Source organism: Prionailurus viverrinus, chromosome D2, assembly GCF_022837055.1.
Source record: "Prionailurus viverrinus isolate Anna chromosome D2, UM_Priviv_1.0, whole genome shotgun sequence".
Lineage (NCBI taxonomy): Eukaryota > Metazoa > Chordata > Mammalia > Carnivora > Felidae > Prionailurus > Prionailurus viverrinus.
This window is the reverse complement of record NC_062571.1, coordinates 65,421,361-65,447,620: the sequence shown is the minus strand read 5'-3', so window position 1 is coordinate 65,447,620 and position 26,260 is coordinate 65,421,361. Positions and strand designations below refer to the sequence as shown.

Here is a 26,260-nt window from a genome sequence, read left to right as displayed (position 1 = left end):
ATGTTCCTTTTGTCATTTAGTCTAACATATTCATTAGGGAAGGACACCTTTGGAGAGGGAGGCAAAAGTCTGCCTACCACATCCACATACATCATTAAAATTTAATAAAAAAAAATAAGTTGTCTAACTGTAACATAAAGATAAAAGAAGTATTGTGTTTAATAAATGAATATATTTTTCATGTATTTTAAAATGTAAGACTATAGAGCCTACACTATTAGAAAGTGTCCACAGGAAGAGTATGATGAAAGCTTGATACAAATGGTGAGGATCCAAGTTCCATGAGCAGCATGTGATTTTAAGAAACTGAACAACTGGGGCGCCTGGGTGGCGCAGTCGGTTAGGCGTCCGACTTCAGCCAGGTCACGATCTCGCGGTCCGTGAGTTCGAGCCCCGTGTCAGGCTCTGGGCTGATGGCTCAGAGCCTGGAGCCTGTTTCCGATTCTGTGTCTCCCTCTCTCTCTGCTCCTCCCCCGTTCATGCTCTGTCTCTCTCTGTCCCAAAAATAAATAAAAACGTTGAAAAAAAAAAAAAAAAAGAAACTGAACAACTCTTGGAAAAGTTCCCAATAGAATTTTGAAAAAGAATGAAAAGAATTCCCTTGAGTTAAATGGGAGTCAGGTTCTGTAAAATTTAGTATATATTAAAAATTTGAAAATATATATGTTCATATGTACATGGAGTTTGACAGTAGAGATATTTTTCCAGCTTTAGGAAAGCCTAGTAAAATATTTGAAAATGATGTATGACAGTATCTAGCATCTCTAGGCCCATGTCCTATATCCCCCCAATCATTATGACAATTCTAAAACATCCAAAAATTACAAAGGGTCCCCTAACAGATGATGACACCCCAGATGAGAAACACTAGCAGAGTGAGAAGGGAAATTTTTCAGCTTGGAAATACTGGTTGGTTCTCTCTGGACCTTTAAAAGAAGCTCTGTTGGAGCACCTGGGTGGCTAGTTGGTTGAGTGTCTAACTCTTTATTTCCACTCAAATCATGATCCCAGGGTCATGGGATTGAGCATGCATTGGGCTCTGTGCTCAAAGTGTAACCTGCTTGAGACTCTCTTGCCCCTCTCTCTCTCTCTCTCTCTGCCCCTCCCCTACTTGTTCAAAAGAAAGAAAGAAAGAAAGAAAGAAAGCAAGCAAGCAAGCAAGCAAGCAAGCAAGCGAGGGCGGGCAGGGGAGGGGAGGAGAGGAGAGGAGAGGAAAGGAGAGGAAAGGAGACAAGGAAAGGAAAGATAACTCCTCAAAAACAATTTCACTAAGTATCATACAATCTGGCCACTTACACCATAGGGACATGCATAGACAAGGAATGAGGGTCAGACCTGCAGTATTCAGTTCATTCTTGGGCAGTGTGTTACAGAAAGAATGTAAGGTAGAGCTTACAAGTATGGACTTCGGAGTCAGACAGATTGACATTTGAAAGCAGGTTCTACCCATTATCAGTTGTCTAGGTATGGACAGGTTCCCTTAATTGCTGGAGCCTCACTTGCATCATCTGTAAATAGGAAAGTCTGTCTGTAAGAGTACCTTGCCAGATGCTATGGAAGAAGCCTCTGCTTTTTTCAGGCATGCCCTCTCCCTTTGCTTCTGTTCCCTGTACCTCAGCACCAGAGCAGGGTTCTGCATGTAGCAGATGGTTCATCTTTAGGGTATAAGTTCTTGAAACTGCAAGATGAGGTTGGCTTTCCAGAGGGACTGGATTCTTCAAGAATCTGCAGATTCCCGTGTCCTTCTCCAAAATTCTTGTCCAGAAGGTCCCAAAAGTGTCTCATGGTGAGTAGATCAAATATTCAAATACTTAATTTCCACTGCTCACCAAACTTTGCCTATGGTTTTCTGAGGGCTCTATCCATTTTTTGACTAGAGTATTATCTCTTCAAAAATAGATTGATGTTTGAATTTTCTCCTACAGCCCATTAAGAACCTGAGTTTTCTTCCCTGGGTTTTAGGGACGATTGGTTATTGTTGATAATTTGTATAAAATCCCAGCTGTGGCAAAAAGAAAAGATCTCAGGATTTTCAAACACATTTTAAAGCAAACAAGGGTTGAAATGTCTTCGGAGGTATGAAAATAGTAACCGATTCTCATTAGCCTCATCACTGTAAGAAAAAACTTGGCAAATGCCTAATTACTGAAGTCCTTATGCCAGGTGCTATGCAGAGGACACTGTACAGGCACAGTCTCTGTCCATGGGACGCTTGCTCTAGAAAACCCTCTTAATAATACGAAAGTACCGCATCTTTGGGTACAAGGATGGGTGCTGATGGTGGTGGTATTTTCAGGAGCCACAAGAAATTACATTGCAATGTGGGAGGGAAGTATAGCTCACAGCTAACCACATAAATGATGCTCAAGAAAGAGCTAAAGATTCAACGAGTCCTGGAGACTTCTTTTCCAAGGCAGTCTCTGAACAGAATTTTGGGGAGATCATCCTTCATTTTGAGAGAATTAGGCTCATGCATGATGTGGAAATGCTGGGGCATCCTGTCTGTCATTTCTCCGCCACCCCTCTGTGTAGTTTTGACACACGATCCACGTGGCTGACCATTTTTCTTCTGGGAGGAAGCCAGAGAGTGCATTCCCTTGAGCACTTGCTCAGGTATTAATATCCAGCTCTGTGCTTTCATTTCACTTCCTGTAAAATTCCATCAAATTCCATCTGTAGATCCTGTGCTTGACCTAAGGTTAGATGGCAGGGGAACAAGATACTGATTCTCATTTTGAATCACAATAGTTGCTATAAATAGCAAACTTTATAACTTGGTAGCTCCCTTGGATGCAACATGATGGATGAGCTTCTGCTGATTAAAAAAAAAAGTCCATAACTCTTAAACTATAGTTCAAGTTGAAGTAAACTATAATAATAAAGCACAACTAATATACTCCTGAATTATTCATGTTGAGTATAAAAACTGCGCCTTCAATGTCAAAGAAGCCACATCCCCTACAGTGTATCTATAATCAGAAATCACAGGAATTACCCAGTCCTAAATGAAAAGGAAGGTTCACGTACTTTCGGTGTTATGGTAAAAAGAGCATGAACCAAAAAAATTATTGTAACTAGAAAATGTTATCAAGAATAAATTGAAATTATTATAAATTGTTAATAGAAATCATTGTTAAGTTACTGTATTTTGGTGCAGTTGATAAGTTGATGATGACCTTCAAATACTCCCCACTGACAAATGAAGCCCAAGGATGACTCCTGACTGAAGTCCTTCGTCCAAGCCATCCTTATCCCCTAGCTGGACTCCCTGCCTTTCCTACTTCTGCCATTCTCGAGTTTGTTCTACAAACAGCAGTCAAAATTAGCTTTTAAAAACTGTTGTCAGGTTCTGACATATCTTTGAGCAAACCCTTTGTATGCTTTCCCATCTCACAAATGAGAAAATCCACAATTCTTATGCTATACTCCAAGGAAGGCCTTGCATAATCTAGCCTCTGCCTGCTTCTCTCTACTCATCACCGTCTAGAAGCTATAACCACACAACTTTCTTTGGTCTCTTGAATATACCTTAAGGCCTTTGAACCTGTCATTTGTTCTGCTTCAAATGTACAGCCATTTCCCTCCGCAGCTTAAGTCATCTGCCCAGAGAGGTCTTCCAAGGTCATCCAGTAGTCACCAGGCTGTCACTTGTTTATAGCAATACCCAGTTTTGTTTTCATCCGAGAACTTATATAAACAGTAAAATATCAAATAATCTTCTTCGTGGGATTGATTGCCTCTTATGCTAAAATGCACGCTCCTTGAAACAAGGATCCTTTCTTATTTTGTTTTGTTTTGTTTTTGTAATTTAAGTTTGTTTATTTTGAGAGGGAGAGAGAGAGAGAATGCATGCACATGAGCTGGGGTGGGGCAGAGACAGAGCAGGGGAGAGAGAATCCCAAGCAGGCTCTGTGCTGTCATCATGAGGCCTGATGCTGGGCTCGATCTTACAAACCATGAGATCATGACCTGAGCTGAAATCAAGAGTCAGACTGAGCCACTCAGGCATCCCAAGATTCTTGCTGGTTTTATTGAATATTTTATCCCCAGTATCCAGCACATTGTCTGTCATATATTGTCCACAAGTCATCTGCTTTGTTGTCTGATAAGCTCAGTTGTACACATACGTTATTATAGAAGTGTTATATACTTTTACTGTTTTAATGGGCTAGAATCACTGTTGTTTTTTCTTGGTTTTTTTTTTTTTTTTTTTTTTTTTTTTTGCTTGATAGGTAACTAAAGCCTCACTGATCTGATTCACTCCTATCACTAACAGTAGGAAACCTAGACCATCCCCAAATGCCAGCAGACTTATATTTAAGAGAAAAGAACGATTTCAGGTACAACGTTGACTGTCATTGTGGAGTCCAGATAGCATTTTCTCTGATTATGCAAATTCTTTGGCTCTCAGATGCCATGAGCTCATTGTATATTAGTAAATATTTATAAAGTGCTCTGTATTGACTAAGTGTTTCACAATAAGGTTGATTAGTGATTCCTCCCAGCAACCTTGTGAGGTCAATCAGCATTATTAAAGAACAGCCCAGAGATGTTGGGAAGTTTGCCCAAGGTCACTCAGCAGGTCACTGGCAAAGCCTGCATTGGCAACTTCAGCGCCCATTACTATGACAAGCCCTGGCGTGGACTCCTCTTGGAAGGGTGACCCTTAATTGCTTCTCTTGTAAGGTAGGCGTATAAACACTAAGTGTTCCGAAGTGAGAGAAGAGTAAAGGCCTTGAGTTGAAGGAGTTATTGGTGCAATTAGAAACTGGAGCCAGCTATTGAAAATTGAAAATGGTGCTTAATGGAGGTGAATTAGAGGACATTATTTTTGAGAGAATGAGAAAATTACAATGTGAAGAAGTAGGAATGTAAAAAGCAGGGCTATGTGTAGAAAATTAATTTGGGTGGCATTGGAGGTTGAGAAATAAGAAGTTATAGGACCAAAATATTTTAGGAAGAGTCTGGGTTAGGGTATCAGGCGTAAGTTCCATCCAGAGCTAATTTGAGTGTTCCAGAATAATATGCCACCCTCTCAGCTGCAGCAAGCAGTGTTTTCTGATGTTTTTTGAGGGTAAAACCTGCTTTCAAGTGTTTGATTCCCTAAAGTCCAACCTACAAATTACACAGGTCCCATCATTTTCTTGCTGCATATCTTCTAAAAATGATCTGTTTTAAGAAACCATGCTGCATCTCACTTCCCTTTACATTTTTCTTTGTTTTTTTTCTTCCTTCAGGATTTAAGATAAGTTGTTCTAAGTCAGTGATCTATTATGTTCTATATAATTTTCATCCTTTGCAGCTTCAGATTATATCTCCTTACTCTGTTCCTTGCAAGCAAGTTCTCTGAAACTAACCACCAACCACAATAATAACTGCTTGCATTGAAAAAGGATTTCTTGCTACACTGAAAACTTTTCAGGGAGCATCTTCTCTGACCCTTCCAACAGTCCAATGAGAAACAGATACCATTTATAGACCCTTTATACAGACAGGGACACTAAGCTCCCAAGTGTAAATCCAGAACCTTTGTTCTATGAAAATGTTAGTAATATAATGCTTGCCCTTCTCAGAACCTTCCAAAAGCTTATCATGGCATGCAAGGCTCAGTGTGTTCTACGTGCTATCGTCTTCATGAGGGGCCACCTGTGTTAGCACTCTCCTCCTTGTTTATAGCCTTTGCTGTAGACTGCTCACCTCCTTTCCGAGTCATATACTCGGACCTCATTTAATGCCCTGGTACTTGTTTTTCCTCCCTGTTCGTAACACTCTTTCTCAACATATACACCAGCCCACCTTCTATGATTCTGATTTATTCTCAAATGCCTTATCAAAGAGGACTTTCTATGTAAAGTAGCACATGCCATGTTCACTCTTTGTCCTCCTTAACTCTCTTATTTTACTTCATGGTATTTACCGTCAATTGAAAATTTATACGTTTGCATATATGTTTATAATCTGTCCCCACTGGAATTTAGGCTCCACAAAATTTTAGCAATTTTGTATTTTTTTCTTCGTTTGTCTCTTTTATTTCCAGGGCTCAGAACGAGGCCTGGAACGTGGGAGACACAACATCACCTAAATAATTGTTATTTGAGTGAATGAATGGACCATGGCATGGTATTGCTTGCTATACTATTTCTAATAATTAGACTAACTTCATGGTAGCTACACATTATGCCTGGTTATGAAGAATCAGTTTTGGACTTTTGGTGAACATTTTGTAGCCCCTGTTACCAAGCATTCAGGTACCATCAGTGCTACAGAAAGATGTGAGCCAAGAAGGATGTGAGTGTTTTAATTTATAGTATGTAAGAATTCAGGGAAGGGGCTATTTTAAGATCATGGATGGGACTGCCAGTTTTTCCTAGATTACTTTGCTTTTTAAATAAAATCAGAAAATCTGAGGGAAGTGGGACCTGGAAATTCTCCTGGGTGCTTGTGGATGTCAGTGTGGTCTGGAGTAATAGCATAGGTTAAAAGTCCATCCCCAGTCAACTGGACCATTCAGATTTTGTTGAAGGGATTTTGCTTGTGGGTCAGTTATATATCACTGCAGGCAGACTGGACAGAGTACACATCAGTGATTGAAGTGTTTCTGGTTTTGTGTTTGTTTATTCCATGAGGGACACTGGAGTACTTTCTTTGTAAGGATTGTATGTAATTTAATTTTTTTTAATATCCTCTTTGATTGACTCCAGCTCTAGTCCTGCTCCCTTTCCCAAATGTAATCATAATATTCAATTTGGTATGATTCCAAAGTACAGTTGTATAAGTTTCTTAAACATCTAAGCCTCTGTTTCTTTGTTTTGGGGGAGAATCAGCTTTTTCACATATAATATTATGTCCCTTCCTTACACTATTAAGTGATGCTAAGAAGGATAGGCTTTGTAAAGTGATTTTTTTTCTCTGATGAGATTAAAGTGCTTTTGCATATTTGATAACCTGTAATTCTGAGAAGTGTCTTGGTATGAGAATCAGAAAACCTGGGTTCTCTTCATGACTTGAGACTCAATTGAATGCTTGGCTTGCTTTACTCCTGACTTTTAGCTCCTTTGTCTGCAGAATCATAAGGCTGGGCTTATTCCACTGTGTGGAAACTCCTTTATTGATCCCCAGAAGTTGTTTGAAAATGTTAAAGAGTTAGTAAAACAGGGAGACTAGGGTGTGTGTGTGTGTGTGTGTGTGTGTGTGTGTGTGTTAAGAGATTTGATGGGTTGGGACAGACCACAGGTGTTTCAATGAGGATAGTTCCCTATCTGTTGAATGCATAGAATAGGGCTTAAACTCTTCTACTCTGAAGGAAGGAAGGAAGGAAAGGAAAGGGAAGGGAAAGGAAGGGAAGGGGAGGGGAGGGGAAGGGAAGGGAAGAGAAGAAAAGAAAAGAAAAGAAAAGAAAAGAAAAGAAAAGAAAAGAAAAGAAAGAAGAAGGAGGGGGAGGAAGGAAAGGTAGGAAGGAAAGAAGGAAGGACATCATTGAATAGAGATGAAATCATCTCTAAGACCTTATTGAAGTTCTAACAGTGTAGCATTTTTAGTTCTCCTGAAGGTAACAAGGACCCCCCCCCAAAAAAATGGTGATATTATACTGCAATGATATGCAACAATGAACAAACTATGTTTTCTGACCAGGCTCAGTCATTTCACTTTTGAAGAAACTAAAAAGAAAATAGACAAGATATAACAGGCGAAGGATATACCTCCATCTTAACACTCCAACCCCTGGCTGTCTCCTACAATTTGGGGATGAGAGTTTTCTCTAAGCTTTACTTCTCAGAAGTATGTTGTTGGCTCCTGTATGGATCAGAGTTCCCCCATACTCCTCCAACTACAGGAATTCTTGAATGTTAGAAAACAAGGCTAGAGATCAGCTAGTCCAGTCCTCTCCAATTACACATGGAGAAGCACTCATTCATTTCTCAGTCACTTAACGGTTAGGATACTGAAGTTGGCAAGAGCTCAGTTATGCACCATCATGTGAGGCTGCAGTTCCTTCCATCTATGGGGGGGAGGGGACAAAACAAAATAACAAACAAAAAACCTGACAATCTGACCCTAGACCATGACACCCAGAGAACAACTCACACCTCAGGATAATTGGATCGTTTAATATCAGGGAATCAAGTCAAGCCCCTTGTCACTGCTAAATGTGTAGCTGCTTAGGCTTCCAGAATACATTTTTTTCACAAGTTTCATACGCATGTGCTGATTGAAGGGCTAGGAGGACCGAGTAACATTGGCTTCATTCACAATGAATGAAACATTTACTAAAGTTTGCATATTCCCAGGGCAGGACAGATACAGTGCTTCTTTAGCAAAACAGTGTGTCATGTACGAGAGTAAAGCACTCTGGCAGAAATCACATGTGACAATAAGCAATTGCAGGTCAAATTCTTTTACTGACAAGGATGGTAAAAGAAGCGATATGTATACATATGTGTGTGTGTGTGTGTGCGCGCACACACACACACACACATACGTGCCATTTCCTGTCTGACGCTCTACACAACCAGGGCGAAAGTCCACAGTGGCCCCTGGTACCATCAATACCTCTGGAGTCTTAGTTTATCACATGGTTGGGCTAAGGGGTCCTTATTCAAACACAAAATTGACTTGAGGATGATAACTGGCGGAGATTATACAGTGGTGGTTGATTGTGTGAGAGGCAGGTGACCTAAGCTCCGTGTGCTTCACTGGGAAATCCCATCTCTTTTTCTCCCCCAGACTATCTTCCTTAGAAAGAGCACAACTCCAGTGCATAAGCTGCTACATCTTTGTGTTAAGCATGCTGGCTTTGGGGACTCACTGCCTGGGTCTGAATCGGGCTCTGTTGCCATGTAGCTTTGGGAAAGTCAGTCATCCTCTCTAAGTCTTGATTTCCTCGTCCATAAGATGTAAATCATACCAGTACTTAACTCATGGAGTGCCATGAGAACTGAGTGAGCCAATCCTTGTAAAGTGCTCAGCCAGAGTGTGGTATGTTTTCAGCATTCAGTCAGTGTTCAGTATTATTATTCATAAGCAATTTGGCAAGTAGTTATGAGTGTGTGGTAATGCGGCCTGTGAAGATGTGGCCTCAGCATGAGGATAGATGCCCTGTGCAATGGATCAGAAATGCCTGAGGATTAGGGTCCTATCAGAAGAGAGAGCCCTCGGTAAAGCTGAACAGACATGCCTCCCCTCCTAAATTTATCTTTGTGTAACTAATAAATATATATTATGTTTTCCATTGCCATATTTATACAGAATACATTAATAATGCATAATACATTCTATGTACACATTTGTGTGAGTTCTTCCTAAGTAAGCCCCTAAATTCTCTTATATTTATGTCTCTTAATGACTCTTGCCTGACATAAACTCAGGGCGTGGTAGCCCGGAAATTTCCTTGCCCCCTTACCCTCCAAAAAGAAATACAAAAACCAAATGTGGAATTTCTCCAATTATATTTTCTGATAAGATGGGAGACCATTTAAGAGAGGTGGGGTTCAATTCACTCAGCAACATGATTTGAGCCCGTTCTAGATTTCAAGAAGTAGCTCTCATGTTGCAGAGAGACACAAGAGTAAGTATAAATGAACTGTGCTCTCTAGTCGGTGGTATCAGATGGGGAGAGGAGAACCATAGAAGGTTATATATGGCAGAATATAGAAACAATATAGGAGATGTTCAGTTGAGTCTGAGCTCCATTCTGCAGAGGGATGTGAGAAAGTTCAGTGAAGGAAGGATGTTTGAATCCAGCCTTGAAAAGAGAAATGGGCAGAAAGAAGATTGAAAGGGTAAATACGAACTACTCCTGCCTTTGGAGAGCACAGTCTACATTAACACAGAAAATTGTGAGCATTGACAGTTTCAATACAACATATAGCGAAAATAGAGATCCAGGTATCAGAGTTACCTGACAACTTAAAGTAGCTAAAATTCAAATTTTAGTTATTTTTATGCTCGAAAGATGAATCTAAAGATATTTCAGAGGTAAAAGTAACCCCTATATTTGGTGTTCGCTGTATTATAGACCAACAGTCTTATTACCCCCAGCAGAAGCATGTGTGGAAATGTGTTGTTTACTACATCGCCGCCCTTTCCTTTCCGTGATACATAGAGTCACATTGAAATGCATTCCGGGGCTAGTATCCAAAATCTATAAAGAGCTCACCAAACTCCACACCCGAAAAACAAATAACCCAGGGAAGAAATGGGCAGAAAACATGAATAGACACTTCTCTAAAGAAGACATCCGGATGGCCAACAGGCACATGAAAAGATGTTCAGCGTCGCTCCTTATCAGGGAAATACAAATCAAAACCACACTCAGGTATCACCTCACGCCAGTCAGAGTGGCCAAAATGAACAAATCCGGAGACTATAGATGCTGGAGAGGATGTGGAGAAACGGGAACCCTCTTGCACTGTTGGTGGGAATGCAAATTGGTGCAGCCGCTCTGGAAAGCAGTGTGGAGGTTCCTCAGAAAATTAAAAATAGACCTACCCTATGACCCAGCAATAGCACTGCTAGGAATTTATCCAAGGGATACAGGAGCACTGATGCCTAGGGCCACGTGTACCCCAATGTTCATAGCAGCACTCTCAACAATAGCCAAATTATGGAAAGAGCCTAAATGTCCATCAACTGATGAATGGATAAAGAAATTGTGGTTTATATACACAATGGAATATTACGTGGCAATGAGAAAAAATGAAATATGGCCTTTCGTAGCAACGTGGATGGAACTGGAGAGTGTGATGCTAAGTGAAATAAGCCATACAGAGAAAGACAGATACCATATGGTTTCACTCTTATGTGGATCCTGAGAAACTTCACAGGAACCCATGGGGGAGGGGAAGGAAAAAAAAAAAAAAGAGGTTAGAATGGGAGAGAGCCAAAGCATAAGAGACTTAAAAACTGAGAACAAACTGAGGGTTGATGGGGGGTGGGAGGGAGGAGAGGGTGGGTGATGGGTATTGAGGAGGGGCACCTTTTGGGATGAGCACTGGGTGTTGTATGGAAACCAATTTGTCAATAAATTTCATAAAAAAAAAAAAAAAAAAAAAAAAAAAAAGAAATGCATTCCGGGTTCTTACCTCAACTACCCTGTGTGGCTAGAAAGAAACTTCAGGAACACAATGTGATAGTCCCACAAGGAAAAGAAGACAATGGCACCGAAAGACCAGAAAGATGAGCAAGAACTTTTATACCTTATGGACACAAAGGTACCCATCCCTTACATTTAAAAAATAACTTTAAAAAAAATTCCAGATCAAAATAAATTGGAAATCCCGTGACCTCTGGCAGAGTGGAAATATCTTTATAGCACGCTGCTGTTCCTGTCCCTAAATCTACTATTTAACCCCCTTCTCTCTAACTCTGCCAATTAACCTGAGAAGCTCAGGGTATCCAAGAAACAGAGGGAAGCTTGTTCAGCTCAGGATGTACCATAACGTCTCAGCAGCACGTTTAAATTATACGTTTAGGCTGACAGGCAAACGTATTTCATGGCAGAATCCTTAGAAAGCAGGAGACAATTTCCTTCAGGTCCACGTCATCATTTGATGTAGATTGCCTATTATATTCTTGAGGTATTATGAAAAATGGATTTGGAGATATTTTCTTGACAGTGGGTAGACTAATGGAATCTGGTGACTGTATTTAAAATGTGCAGGGGTTTGTTATAACGTGGTAATAGAAATATCAGTTGCACTGACAGGTTAAAAAAATCTGTCAATGCATGATAATGAAGTTATTTAAATGTCGACTCACTCGCAAACATTTTCCAAACCCTAAATTATTCTCACTGCTTTAACCTCATGCATCCTAAGTTATTAAGGAGCAGTGTCTGCGATGCAGCCAATGTGCCTTTGGCTTTGGAAGCTATTTTTATGCCGCCAAATGCATGAGGAGCAATGAAAGTGGCTGCTCTTAATGATTTTAGGAAAGAAACAAAACACAGAAGCCGCAGCTGCTTGATTTAGAGGTGAATGTTGTTCCACTTTCAGGATATCTCATTGGCACCGATTTGAGTAATGCTCCTATGCTTCCTTGCTTCCTGTCCCCAGGCTTCCTTCTACAGCTCAAGTCTTTGCTTTGTGACCTTGGAAGTATGGCTTGACGGGTCTGGGATAGGGCATGTTACTTCTCTGGGGTCTGAAGGGAGAGGAGGAGGAGGTCAGGTTATTTGGATACTTTCTAAAGCTTTTTGAAGAAGTAGTCTGACTCATCCTTGGTTCATTGAGTGTCCATCAGGCTTCATGCATTCATTCACCTTCCATATGGAGAAGACACCTGATGTGCCAGCACTGTCCTGAGTCCTGGAGATTTGGGGCTGACCAAACATAAGCCCCCTGCCCTTCTGGCACTTCAAGTAGTCTAAGATGCTAGCCAAGCGCTTCTTAATTAACAAGTAGAAGAGCATAGAACATGCTCCCAGTGCGGGTCCCATGGTACCCCACACAGCTGATTGACTCTGTTAATAGCAGGACTGCAGCACCCTGGCCAGATTATGCAAGCTTCTTAATTTTGACTCAGTAGAAGTCCAACTGACCACACAAGAGGAGCAAGCTTCCACTGAGTCAGCCGGTCAGTCAGGAACAAATTATGAGTGCCTGATGTGTCCGGGGCACTCCTCTGAAAGCTAGGAAGACAGAAGTGAACAAAACAGACATCTTTTCTACTCTCATGGAGTTTTCATTCTGGTGGGGGAAGACAGAAAATAAAAAAGTAAGTAGAAATCTATCAGATGGGGATAAATACTATGGAGAGAAAATAAAAGAGGCCAGGGAGGATTGAGTGTGCTGGGGGTGTGGGAAGATGCTATTTGATACAGGATGACTGATGTTCAGAAAGAAATGAAGGGCCGTTTGGGGAAAGAGCTTTCCAGATACATGGAATAACAAGGCTGGAGTGGGCAAGGGCAGGGGCAGGCAGAGAAGGCAGGGAGATTAAGAGTTAGACATCTATTCTATCACCAACTTGTTAGATAAATAAGTAAATATGACTTGTCCAAAGGAAGTCTGAAGTTTATTTGTTCAGGAAACCAGGCACTGACTGGTTACTCAGCTACTGAGTTTCTGTGTCCACTTCTGTTTGACTCCAAGTATTTAATATTTCTCTTAAGCTATGATATCTTGGTAGTCTTCCTGAGACATCGTCAAATAATTAACAAGTTGGCCCACTTACTTTTTCCATTTTTCTAACCTTACTAGGAGCTAGGGTGGATGAAAGACATACCTTCTCTTATCATTGTGAGAGGCTTTTTTAATGTTTTTCTTTTTTTTATTTTGAAAATTATTTTATTTATTTTATTTTTATTATTTTTTAATATGAAATTTATTGTCAAATTGGTTTCCATGCAACACCCAATGCTCATCCCAACAGGTGCCCTCCTCAGTGCCCATCACCCACTTTCCCCACCCTCCCACCCCCCATCAACCCTCAGTTTATTCTCAGTTTTTAAGAGTCTCTTACGGTTTGGCTCCCTCCCTCTTTAACTTTTTTTTTTTCCTTCCCCTCCCGCATGGTCTTCTGTTAAGTTTCTCAGGATCCACATAAGAGTGAAAAAATATGGTATCTGTCTTTCTCTGTATGACTTATTTCACTCAGCGTAATACCTTCCAGTTCCATCCACACAGCTGCAAATGCAAATGGCATGATTTCATTCTTTCTCATTGCCACATAGTATTTCATTGTGTATAGAAACCACAGTTTCTTTATCCATTCATCAGTTGATGGACATTTATCTCTTTCCATAGTTTGGCTATTGTTGAAAGTGCTGCTATAAACATTGGGGTGCAAGTACCCCTGTGCATCAGCACTCCTGTATCCCTTGGGTAAATCCCTAGCAGTGCTATTGCTGGGTCATAGGGTAGATCTACTTTAAATTTTTTGAGGGACCTCCACACTGTTTTCCAGAGTGTCTGCACGAGTTTGCAGTTTATGCTTTTCTTAAGATCAGTTCTCTCTGGCAGGCCCTCTGTCCTTTTACCTGATATGAAGAAAAGCCAGGTTTTGGTCTGCACCATGTAACATCAAAGATTTTGAGTTCATATTCCTTTTACAAAGAAATGCTAAGCCAAATTTTGTAAACACGTTTTCTTTTTCTTTTGTGGCTTTTGAGAGAGGCAGTACAGCATGGAGTTAAGTTAGAAGTCATCTTCCAAATTCTCTGGCATTAAGCAGTTTGACTCTACTCCTGGATTCTCCTTATCTGTAACATGTGATTAGTATCAGTGTCGATCTCATGGGATTCTGCATGTGAAGAGCTTAGATCACATTTTAAGCACCCGATAAACACTCATTTTTGTTCCTTATTAGGTTTCCTAAGCATAATAGTCCGTTCAATAGTGGAAATCCTGGAACAGTTATTATAGAAGCAGAGTGTGGGAACTTTCACTTCCAAATTCTAATTCTTACCCTTACTTCTCCAATTTGAGGCCCACACAAAGCTACTAGCACACATAACCTTTAAAATATGATAGACTAGATTTGGTTACATTTAAAAATGGTAGGGAGGGCGCCTGGGTGGCCCAGTTAGTTGAGCGTCCAACTCCAGCTCAGGTCGTGATCTCACAGTTCGTGAGTTCGAGCCCTGTGTCGGGCTCTGTGCTAACAGCTCAGAGCCTGGAGCCTGCTTCGGATTCTGTGTCTCCCTCTCTCTCTGCCCCAACCTACCCGCATTCTGTCTCTGTCTCTCTCAAAAATAAATAAACGTTAAAAAAAATTGTAGGGGTGCCTGGGTGGCTCAGTTGGTTAAGCGTCCAACTTCAGCTCAGGTCATGATCTCATGGTTAGTGGGTTCCAGCCCGGCATCAGGCTCTGTGCTGACAGCTCAGAGCCTGGAGCCTGCTTCAGATTCTGTGTCTCCCTCTCTCTCTGCCCCTCCCCAGCTCATGCTCTGTTTCTCTCTGTTTCCAAAAATAAATAAATGCTATTTTTTTAATGGTAGTAACTTCATGAATATTTTCTAAGAAAGCTAAATCTAAATTATTTTTTGTGACTAGGATTCTTCTTGAGGGTTCATGTTATGGGTTTTGGTGAGTACTGGGTAAAGAATACCAAAAACAATCAAGAAAAAATTAGTGATAAATAAACAAAAGCTGCCATTTAGAGATTGCCTATTACATGCCCATCATTGTGTTCAGCACAATGAATGGATTTTATGGATTAATTTAGTTTACAAATGATTCTGTGCTTATTTACTATCTCATTTGATGGTATCAGATTATAGCACAGGAAATACAATCGCACATTTTATTTCGACCACTTCTGTGGAAACTAGTCATGCTCTGTGTCCTTACCTTCTTTGAGTGTGATGGGACACTACCCTCTGAAAGAGATCATAAGGTCTCTGGGAAGGTAGGCGGGGCCATACACTGAATGTGCTTTCTCCATCCATCAAGGAAACTCATTTCAGCTCTTCGAATATAGTAAACACTTAAATAAAGACATACTTTCAAATGTTCTGAAAGTCACTATTTAAGAGATGTTTGCAAAAAGGTAGTGTAAGGATTAAGGATCAAAAGCAAAACCAATGGCACCTTGATTTAATCACTTGCATATTTACTTTCCTGGAATGCTTATTTTTTTTTCAGCTTTTTCTTGCACAGCATAGGTGTTGACAGAAAGCCTGTTTTTCATCTGTATATAAGTCAACCTATAAACGGAACTTGAAAAAAATTGCTCTGAATGTTTTAAAAAAATGATACAAGTTGAGAAGTCAAGGCTGTTTCTATTGCATCTTAAATACATCTCTGTGTGTTATATTTTTTTAACATTACTTTTTTTTGGCCTTGACAGCAGAAGTCACTTTTTAAAATTTTATTGTTATTTTTTAATATAATTTATTGTCAAATTGGCTAACATACAGCGTGTACAGCATGCTCTTGGTTTTCAGGGTTGATCCCGTGGTTCATTGCTTACATACAAAACCCAGTGCTCATCCCAACAAGTGCCCTCCTCAATGCCCATCGCCCATTTTCCCCTCTCCCCGACCCCCCCATCAACCCTCAGTTTGTTCTCTCTGCTTATGAGTCTCTTATGGTTTGCCTCCCTCCCTCTCTGTTTGTACCTTTTTTTCCCGCTCCCCTTCCCCTATGGTCTTCTGTTAAATTTCTCAAGTTCCACATATGAGTGAAAACATATGATACCTGTTTTTCTCTGACTGACTTATTTCACTCAGGATAATACCTTCCAGTTCCATCCACACAGCTGCAAATGGCGTGACTTCATTCTTTCTCATTGCCAAGTATTATTCCATTGTATATATAAACCACATCTTCTTTATCCATTCTTCAGTTGGTGGACATTTAGGCTCTTTCTATAATTTGGATATTGTAACAGCAGTCACTTTATTATTTGCATAGGCTGGCACTTTTCTCTGAAGATTTGATTTGTTTAAATATTTTTATTCTCCTTTTCTTATAAAACCAAGATTCATAATCTTTTGCTTTTTATTTTTTGCCTTTGATATGCTTTTCCAAAGCATGTTGCTCAGAACACTAATTTAATTAGCTATCTTTCAAGAATGAATCCTGTAATCAAACATGTTTGGAAAATGCTTCATGGAATATGCATTTAAGAGGTTCACAGTATATATTAAACTAGCAAAATAGATATATGTGTGTGAGAATAATAAAATTTATATGTTCTGAAGTAAAGGAGCATTAAATTTTGCCTAATAAAGCATTTCCTTTTTTTTTTTTATCTTGGATAACACTCCTCTCCCTCATAGTTAGGAATGATACTTGATATATTTACCAGCCAGTATATTGGCTTACCAGCCAGCCTGCTGCTCAACTGTCTGTCTCTCATCCGTTCTTTCAGAGCCCAGGTCCCTAGGGGGCTGCAGTCCCCACTGTTGACCATGTTAGGATAACTGTAAGCATCTGTTAGCTACGAAGGAGAGTTTGCAGATGGGCACTAGGAATTGCTTTCCAGGGTGCAGTGCCTTCTCCAAGGTCACTGTCTCCTCCACCAGGGCTCAGTCTGATTGGCATGAGCACTAACCAATCAGAGCAGGTGCTCATCTTAGCGCTGAGCAAGTTTCTTGAGGACCTCTGCTGTGCCAGCTTTCAATCTTTTGGTTGCTGGACTGTGAGGAAATCTAGGAGGCCTCCAAGGGAGAGGCCATGTGGTAAGGCTGTCAGAAGTGCTACTCAGAGAACTTAGTGCAGTAAGTATTTACCAATTGGTTTGGAAATAGTAAATATTTTTATTTATGTACCCTTGAACCAATCTATCCTGGATGATTGTTAGTTTTACCCGGCACACATGTAACACTCCATCTAATTCTAGTTCTCTGGGACAACCTTGAACACCTGCTAGTATGTCCTGTTTTGTGTGTGTAGAAATGCATCATTTTTTTCCTTCTCTCCATCTATCAGTTATTATGATGCCATAATGCCTAAACATGCAGCTCTGCTGAAACTGAGAATTAACAAATTTTTATTCAGTTTCTGAGCTTTGAAAAATCAAGGGGCAAGACATGGCATTAAACAGTAATGGCAGATACCTTGAAGGATCTGTACTGCTGATGTTATAATAAAAGGAAAATATCCGATAACATACTGTAAACTCTCTGAAAAAAAGTTACCAATGTATATGTAAGCTAGTAACTCTATTATTGCCATTACATTGAGATTTCAGCTAAACACACACATACACACACACACACACACACACACACACACACACACACACACATGAGTGAGTCCATGTAGTGTCCTTAAGGGATCATCCTCATTTTCCCTGTAAAGTATACTTTTTGAATGTAAACATATTCATTGAATATCTTAAGGGTTGAGTTGGTAAAAATGATGAGAAACTCATTATTGCCCCTCTATAGATTTGTTCCTACTTCTCTGGCCTACATTTCCATTATCCCACCAGTAAAACTGAACCATTCTCTCATCTCCAACATTGTCCTACTGATGTCCACCTATGGCTAGGCAGCACCTGTCAGTGTAGCACACCCTGTCCCCCTGGCATAGCCACCCCCATGATAGATTTTGCCTCTATTTGTTTGTTCTTAACTTGTGAGTATTGTTCAAAATAATGATTAGAAGAAGTAATCTGAAAAAAGGAGCTAGAGAAAGGCTAGTGAAATTTTAGAGACAAGAAAGTCTTAAGAAAGAGATGATGTTGATCTAGTAAGGCCTGGTTAGGATTGGGGGGGGGGGGTGGGGGGAGGGATACACCAAGCACCAAGATTGGGCAAGTGGAGAAAGCAGTCTTAGAAGTTTTTCAGAGAGCTGGAGGAAATTTCATATCAGCTTGAGTTTGAGGGGAAAAAGATGAATATGGAAGGAAGATCTAAAGAAGTGTGCTGTAGTTCATGGATAAGATCTGTGAAAGCTTTGATTGCTCTTCAAATATTCTTGGCTATCAAGCCAATGTTTGTTTGATTGGGCTAGAGAACAGGCTGGTCCAGAAGAAAGCCAGTTATTTATTTGGGTAACACAAGGTGCCTTCTAGTTCATCATGCTCTGATTACTTCCCTTTCCTAAAGCTCTACCCATTTTCCATTTTCAAGTGCATTAGTTCTTCCAAGAAACTTTACATAATACCCCAATCTTCACTGATTTGGAGCATCATCTAAACTCTATAAAGTGTTGACTATTATAGAATTGTATTTAATTATTATATAATATAAAGTATATAGTTTGTTATATAGTAATATATCTATAATGTTTATTTATATATAATTATTAGATAGGTATTATAGATAATTATAGATATGCATTATAATGTATCTATGATATTTATAGATATTTTATTATATAACAAATTATGATTTATATTATGAATTATAAATATTATATAATAAATTATATAAGATTATATATAGATATATAATATTTATATTAAAATATAGTATATAGTTATATATATGCATTTATATTTGTATATATATATATATATATATACATATATATGGTTTATATGTGTATAAATTTTAGGGATAAAATGCCCTGGATCCCCAGCCAGAATAAATTGTTAATTCCTTAATTCCAAGATCATGTATACAGCCTTCTTGCTCCAGTGCCTGGTCCAGGGTGGGTTCTTAATGTGTGATGATGCGGGTGTTAACACAAACGCCTTCTATGTAGTCTTCATGACCTGTAGGGATTTGTATCTTTTTTTTTTTCAACGTTTATTTATTTTTGGGACAGAGAGAGACAGAGCATGAACAGGGGAGGGGCAGAGAGAGAGGGAGACACAGAATCAGAAACAGGCTCCAGGCTCTGAGCCATCAGCCCAGAGCCTGACGCGGGGCTCGAACTCACGGACCGCGAGATCGTGACCTGGCTGAAGTCAGACGCTTAACTGACTGCGCCACCCAGGCGCCCCGGGATTTGTATCTTTTATTAATATCAAAGATTAATTAAAATAGTTACATTTTTATGTGTCCAATTACACCAACTTTATTTTCTAAGCCTTGTTAATTCTTTTTTTTTAAGTGTTTATTTATGTATTTTGAGAGGGAAAGAGAGCGTGCACGAGCAGGGGAGGGGCAGAAAGAGAGGAAGAGAGAGAATTCTAAGGAGGCTCCATGCTGTCAGGAGCTTGATCTCACAAACAGTGAGATCATAACCTGAGCTGAAATGAAGAGTCGGATGCTCAACTGACTAAGGCACCCAGGCACCCCTAAGCCTTATTAATTCTTGTCTGTAACATTGAACTTAACACATGATAACCTTATATTTCTGCCTCTCAAATAAAGTTGTTAGATTTTGAGAGTGGGGCAATGTATTGCACCCTGGTACATAGCACAGGTTTGGTACATTTTTGTTCTACAAATGTGAATGAATGAATGAATGAATGAATGAATGAATGAGTGAATGAATGAATGAATGAATGAATTGGGAATCTCCTACATGTAAAAAGAAGGCAAAGAGGAAATTATGTTTCCTTCATTTTAAACAAAGAAACAAACAAACTGTGGTTTAATAGAAGTAATGCAGGACCTAGGGCCAGAACACCTGGATTCAAATACTAGCTGGCAATTTGTCAGCTGTTTTCTTTGAATAGGTCACTTAAATTCTGTCAACCTCTTACTTGAAATACAGATAATATTCCCTCCTGCACGCGGTTGTAATGATCTAATAAGATTACAATTCTGAAATATGTAATAAACTTTGATAGAGAAGGTGATTAAAGCCTATTGATTCAGTCAGAATTAATAAGTTATTGACCAAGGGCTAGATAAAGATGAGAGAATCTCCAAAATAGATAGGGTCAGTGCCAAGAAGTAATGTCCTTCCAGCTGAAGGTTGCTTAACAACAGAAAAGGCCACCAAATAAGATTGTGAAATTTCACTTATTATTAAGATGTTTTCTTACTCTTAAATAATAGGAAAAGACTGAATGACCTTTGAAGGGACTGATCCACCATATATTCTATGACTCATGAAAGGAAACACGATTTGTAGATAAATCATGAGAACCTGCTTTTCCACGGTGCCAGACATAAAGCAAAAGTTTGAAAATGTCAAATCTGCCAAAACTCTTCATTTATGTGGTCAATTCAAGAGACACTCTCATCTCTTAATCTTTTAAAACCAACCACATATTTTATGCAGAGTACGTACATTAAGGAGCAGTAAAGAGATGGAGTTTTAATTTTTACCAATTCAATTTAAATGCAAATGTTAACCACTCACATGATGCCACTGTGTACATAATTAAGCATCATTATATACTACATGAATCATCTGGAAACCTTCTGAGAGCCATTCTACTACGTAAAACATGCATTATACTGACAAGCGGCCAAGTGACGTATACTTCTGTCCTCATTAATGCTCCTTTTGAATTATAGGTCAACTGATTATGGAACAACCTATGAGAAGCTGAATGATAAAGTTGGGTTGAAAACAATTTTAAGCTATCTCTACGTGTGTCCTACCAACAAGCGTAAGGTAAGATATGTATATTCGGTGCACTGTTTCTTCGTGACGTGACTTGTGTCTTGGCTGGCTAGCCTCTCTAGCTAGCTAAAAATCCATAATTTTACAATTAATCTGGGAGGAGAGGTGTAAAGATGAGTTGACAGATGTTAAGGGGGTAAAATGTCTGACTTCTCATAATTCCCAGAGCAACAGCTGTGAATGTAGGAGGGTGAGAGGTAGGCATCTCATTACCATTTCTGAAAGGCAACTCCAAGGAATCCTTGAGTGGATGCTGCTGACTCTCTTGCAAGAGCTCTGACCAGTCACGAGAATCAGAAGCAGCCTTGACAAGATAGAAAAAGAGGTGGGGTCTTCCTCTGAAGTGCCCCTGTTTTCCCCTGACGTGAGTAAATTAAATAGAATTGAAGTGAATGTGTCCTCTGGTAGCAGGTTGGGCATTTAATTCCTAAAGTATGTTCAGCCTGCACACAAATGTCAGAACGGAGGCGCTGCTGGAAGGAACCATGGAGATTGTCATAAACTGCACCCTAATTTTCTAGATGAGAAAAATTAAGGTTCAGTGAAAGGTAATGCTTTGCCCCATTGCAGAGTTATGGGTGCAACAGGAACTAGAATTCAGGTTTCTTGGTTGTCAGCCATACTGTTGCCTCTGCATTTTACTGCTTCTAGTAAGAGGGTTTATCTGCCTTTCTGAAAGAGATGTGACTTTCTCGAAGAAGAAAACATTTGCTTTTAAATGATAAAGACTTATTTGTCTCAGGAGGAGAGAGCGGCACCACATCCATTCTTTGGTGTTTGTAAACTTGCATTGTCAGATTCTGAATTCTGACATACAGTTTCTAAGTGTTGTGCGAACTGCATGAAATAACAGCATCCATCTGGAAATAGAAAATTGTTGTCCATTAATATGTCATAAGCCATATTTTTTTATGATGGTAGCACTGATATCCAGGTTCTCGCTTTAGATATGTCAATAGTTAAGTGTTAGTGACCTTGGCTAGGTTCTGCGTTTTGTTATCTGAACTATGGGAGGTAGATGAGAACATCTCTCGACCATCGTTCCTCAACTCTGGCTGCATATCCAAAGCACTAGTTGATTCCCAAATGTGCAAGCCCTGGTCTTACCCCCATTGCTCTGGATTAGGGCCCAGGTAACTGTACTTTGAGCAAGCTCCCTGGATGCTTCTGGTATGTATCTAGGATTGAGAACCAGTTTTGTCAAGTGTAATATTCCCTCTGGCCCTAAGCATTTCAAGTGCTTCAGTAGAAGCAGTGGAAATAGACTCTGGCGTCATATGGCTTGAATGCAAACCCAGCTAAACCAGTTAACAAGTGTATAAACTATGGTGATTTACTTAATGTCTCCAAACAGTGTCATAGAATTTAAAACAGGGGTAATTCCAATTCCTGACTCATATGAATAGTGGTAACTATCATATGAAATGAGGCATTTCAGGTGTTTAGGACAGAACAGTTAAGGCTCTTATCAATGTCTTCTCTTTATTATTTGTTTCTCATCTGCCTCTTCCTCCTTCTTCATATAATTATTAGAAGTAATAGTAGCGACTATCCTCCCTAAATAGAAATGTTCAGTAGACCTTTCTGTAATGATAGCAATGTGCCTTTAATCTGTCCACCACCTGAGACATTAACCACTTGTGGCTATTGAGTATTTGAAATATAGCTGGTGTGACTGAAGAACTGGGTTTTAAATCTAATTTCGCTTTAACTTAAATGTAAAAAAACACCTGTGGCTGATGGCCCCAATACTGAACAGCATAGCTCAGTAATGTCAACGTCACGGATGTAGAGGTGTATGTTGAACATTCCTTCTTCCCCTCACTGGCTAATTACTGGTCCATCATCAGCAATTACATCCAAACAATTTGACCTAGTGTATACAGTCCTAAAGTGAGCAACTGAACTTATATCCTTTAGTTTTATAATGAGATTTAGTTGTTGGTTAGCTTTGAATCAATTCTTATATCCCCTATTGATTTTTCCTCCACTTTCACATTTTTAATTAATTTCATTTAAGAGTCAACAATCTGTGGGCATCACAGGCTACAAAGAGAAATAAATCACTATTCCACCCTCAAAGGTCCTGTATTCTAGTAATAAATGGAATGTGACTTTCTGTCATTGAAAGTTCCTTTGACTCTGTTTCCACCTAACAGATGACTTTGGGTGTGACATTTACATGTTCCCCTTTGCAAAGTGATAGAGGCAAAAACAAAGGAATTTATAGCTGAAAGAGACCTCAAAATTGTTTTTAGAATTGTTCTAATCTAGTGATAAGTCCCTGTTTTATTGATGGTGTTAGAGAGGCGTATTATTAAAAAAAAAAAAAAGATAAGATGCCAACTACTGAGTGTGAGCATAGGATTTTCTGTAGCAGCAGAGCAAGTGGCTCCAACATTGTCGGCAGGAGCAGAGCTTCAAAAGTGAGCCTCTCAAGCCCAGGTGTGGCTCCTAAGGTGGGAAGGGAAGCTTAGAGGGAACACAGCCAGGAGCCCTGCCCTCCGATCCACTCACGTCCCTCGGTGTGCAGCATCAGCCACTGCACACTTAGTCTGTTGTCATCTGCAAGACTGTGAAAAGTCACCGGCCATGGCATTTAGCTAAAATTAAAACTTGGCAGACCCTATTTCCAGAGAAAGAGAAGTCATTGTCCGTGACTGAGAGAACAGCTTTCTCCGGGCCTCTTACCTTCTAGAAGCAGAGGCGGGCCTGCGCTGTTTCATTCACACCGTTTAAGGGTGAACCTGAGCCGAAGGATCTTTTCCTGTACAGATAAATGAGGCCTTCAGGGTCACTTTCTGAGACGCTGATAGATTTAAGAAATATTGGAGGACGATGAAGGTCTTTACAATGGTACAGAAATCAATAATGTTGACATAGCAGTATATTTTTGTACAGTTTCTCTACTTATGAGGTGAATTTATCACCGTGAAATATGTATTCCCCCCCACCAAAAGGGACATACTCCAACCAAAGAGATAGTACCTGCACAACATTTTAAAGTGTGAATATATTTCCCCCAATCAATGAGAGTTTATATTTTTTAAAAAGGTGAAGAAAGAAGAAGAAGAAATAAAGAAATATCAGACTCAATTAATTATGCAGGACAAAAGCATTCAAGTTCTCTCCGATTCTCCTCGGACTTCTGCGTCCTCCAGTATAAAGGCAGACTCCTTTGTAGGGTTGTATTAATTCTTTTCCGTCTCTAGGGTGCCATCGAGCAAGTTAACATCTTTTGTACCAGATATGTCTCTCTGCTTTTCACATCAGTGGGAGCAACTGGAATAAAACTGACATCAGGGTAACTGCCTTGCATTCCCAGAAACCTGTTTTTTCCTTCACATCCTTATTGCTATTTTTAGCTGCTTGGGAGGACGAGCACAGTTCTTCAATCAACGTGGCTCCAACAGCGGGCATGACACCCTGGCTTTGCAGACAGCTTGTTAGGGGCATTCCTGGGATCAGAGTCCAGAACAAAACAGGCCCTTATTTACAGTTTAAATTAATGATCATCCATTGGCTGTTTCTCTGCAAGCCTGCTGTAAATGACAGCAGCTTTCCTTGGATACGTCTGTTACAGTAAAAACTGTAATCTCGTCATAGGGCAGTCTAGGAAATCTTGACTAAGAGACCTAGAAAGCCTGCTCCCAGGTATTATCCTAGCTCCCTCTTTCAAAGGAGCCCTGCACCTAGTAGATGAAATAGGCCCAGAAGAATAAGGATAAGTGGATCCTGGTGCCGGAGGAGAGGCAGGCTAGCTGTCTATCACCACGTCTCCAGAGGAGAGCGCTCCCCAACCCAGCCCATGATAAATCCCAAGGCTTGTTGGTGTCAGCAATGGTTTATTGGCTACATACATGTAATCGTCTATGGGAAAGGATGATTTAACATGCACCTGAAATGAGCAGCTAGGATGTGGAGGGTGATGGAAAGAACTAATACAAATGTAACAAAGAAAGACAAAATCGATGCTGAAATCTTCGTCTCAATCTTAAATTCTCACTGAGTTTATTGGTATTCTGCCTAAAAAGAAAACTTCTTTAAACTCTGTGTGTGTCTATCAGCAATACCTTTCCCCTCACCCCCAACCAGCCTTAGCTGCTCTCCCTTCATGAGGTGTTGTATAACATCTTCGAGGATTAAAGAATACAAAATCCCAAGTGGAATTCATTGAGAGGAAAAATAAGAAAAAAAGGTGTTTGGTTTTGTTTTTTAACCTGGAACATACAGTTCATTTCATTGTTATATCCTTGTCCTCTCCATGCACTTTGTTCTCAGCAAAGAAGAAACCTAGAGAGTATTTGCTCTTTATATTTCCTGTGCCCCCCCACACCCCAGTTTCTTCTCCTTTCTGTGTTATCACCATTTAATTAATACTATTCCTGCTGAGAGAGGCTTCCAAGACTTTCATCCTATAAATAGGACCCCAGCTCCTCAGACGCATTGATCATTTTTGCGGGTCTCTTGGTATATGCCAGCATTAAACACTGTTTGCATTTTCTCCAGATGTTAGGTTTTAATTACCTTACTGTACATGGCACTTTCTAAATAAGCGTTTGGTTATTGACTCCTTGTCTTTTCTCTTTATATCCAGGGCATGCTTAATTCCTCTTGACATTTCCTTGGGAAGGGTGTGTGTGTGTGTGTGTGTGTGTAGATAAATATGAATATAGATAGGTATAGATATAGACGATATAGATATAGATATAGATATAGATATAGATATAGATATATAGATATAGATATAGATATAGATATAGATATAGATATAGATATAGATATAGATATAGATGTCATGCATGTGACTTCTGGGGACAGAGAAAAGATGCAGTTGATAATATCTGCCAGCTTCTCTTAGGAAAAAATATGGAATCATTGAATCAGAGCCTAAAAGTTGTTAGAGGTATTCAGATTCTGCTTTCTCATTTAACAGATATGGATACTGAGTCCCTAGAATTTAGTGACTTGCCTGAAGTCTCATGCAACTCAAATTAGAATCTAAGATCATTAATTAGACCTTTAAGGTAAATGTCAAATATCCTCTGTTCCACAAAATCTAATCAATTCCATTAAAGAAATGTTCTCACTCCTTTTTTTTCTTTCTTTCTTTTTTTCTTTTCCAGGCATCTGCTTCTCTTTTCTAGCACTTTTCTGTCACTCCTGAGTAGTTGGTCTTGACCCTGTCTAATGCCCCATCTAGAATGAAAGGCCATAGAGAGGATAAAGTACCTTCATCAGCTTCCTAGGTTGTAACAGGCCGAGCGCAGCATCCTGGCATATGGTAGATGTCCAACACATGGCTGAGGATTTGAACCAAACTTAGGTTGGCTTTTGGG

The 26,260-nt window shown here is 39.7% G+C and overlaps 1 protein-coding gene across 12 annotated transcripts in view; it reads left to right on the top strand.

Moving 5' to 3' along the window:
• The window catches only part of SORCS1 (sortilin related VPS10 domain containing receptor 1), a 518,445-nt gene that overhangs the window by 261,259 nt on the left and 230,926 nt on the right, over window positions 1–26,260 (top strand). For all 12 annotated transcript variants that reach the window (XM_047826164.1, XM_047826162.1, XM_047826169.1 and 9 more), the window contains one exon: window positions 20,813–20,912. In XM_047826164.1, coding sequence (XP_047682120.1) covers window positions 20,813–20,912 — 100 coding nt within the window. The remainder of the gene's footprint in view (window positions 1–20,812; window positions 20,913–26,260) is intronic.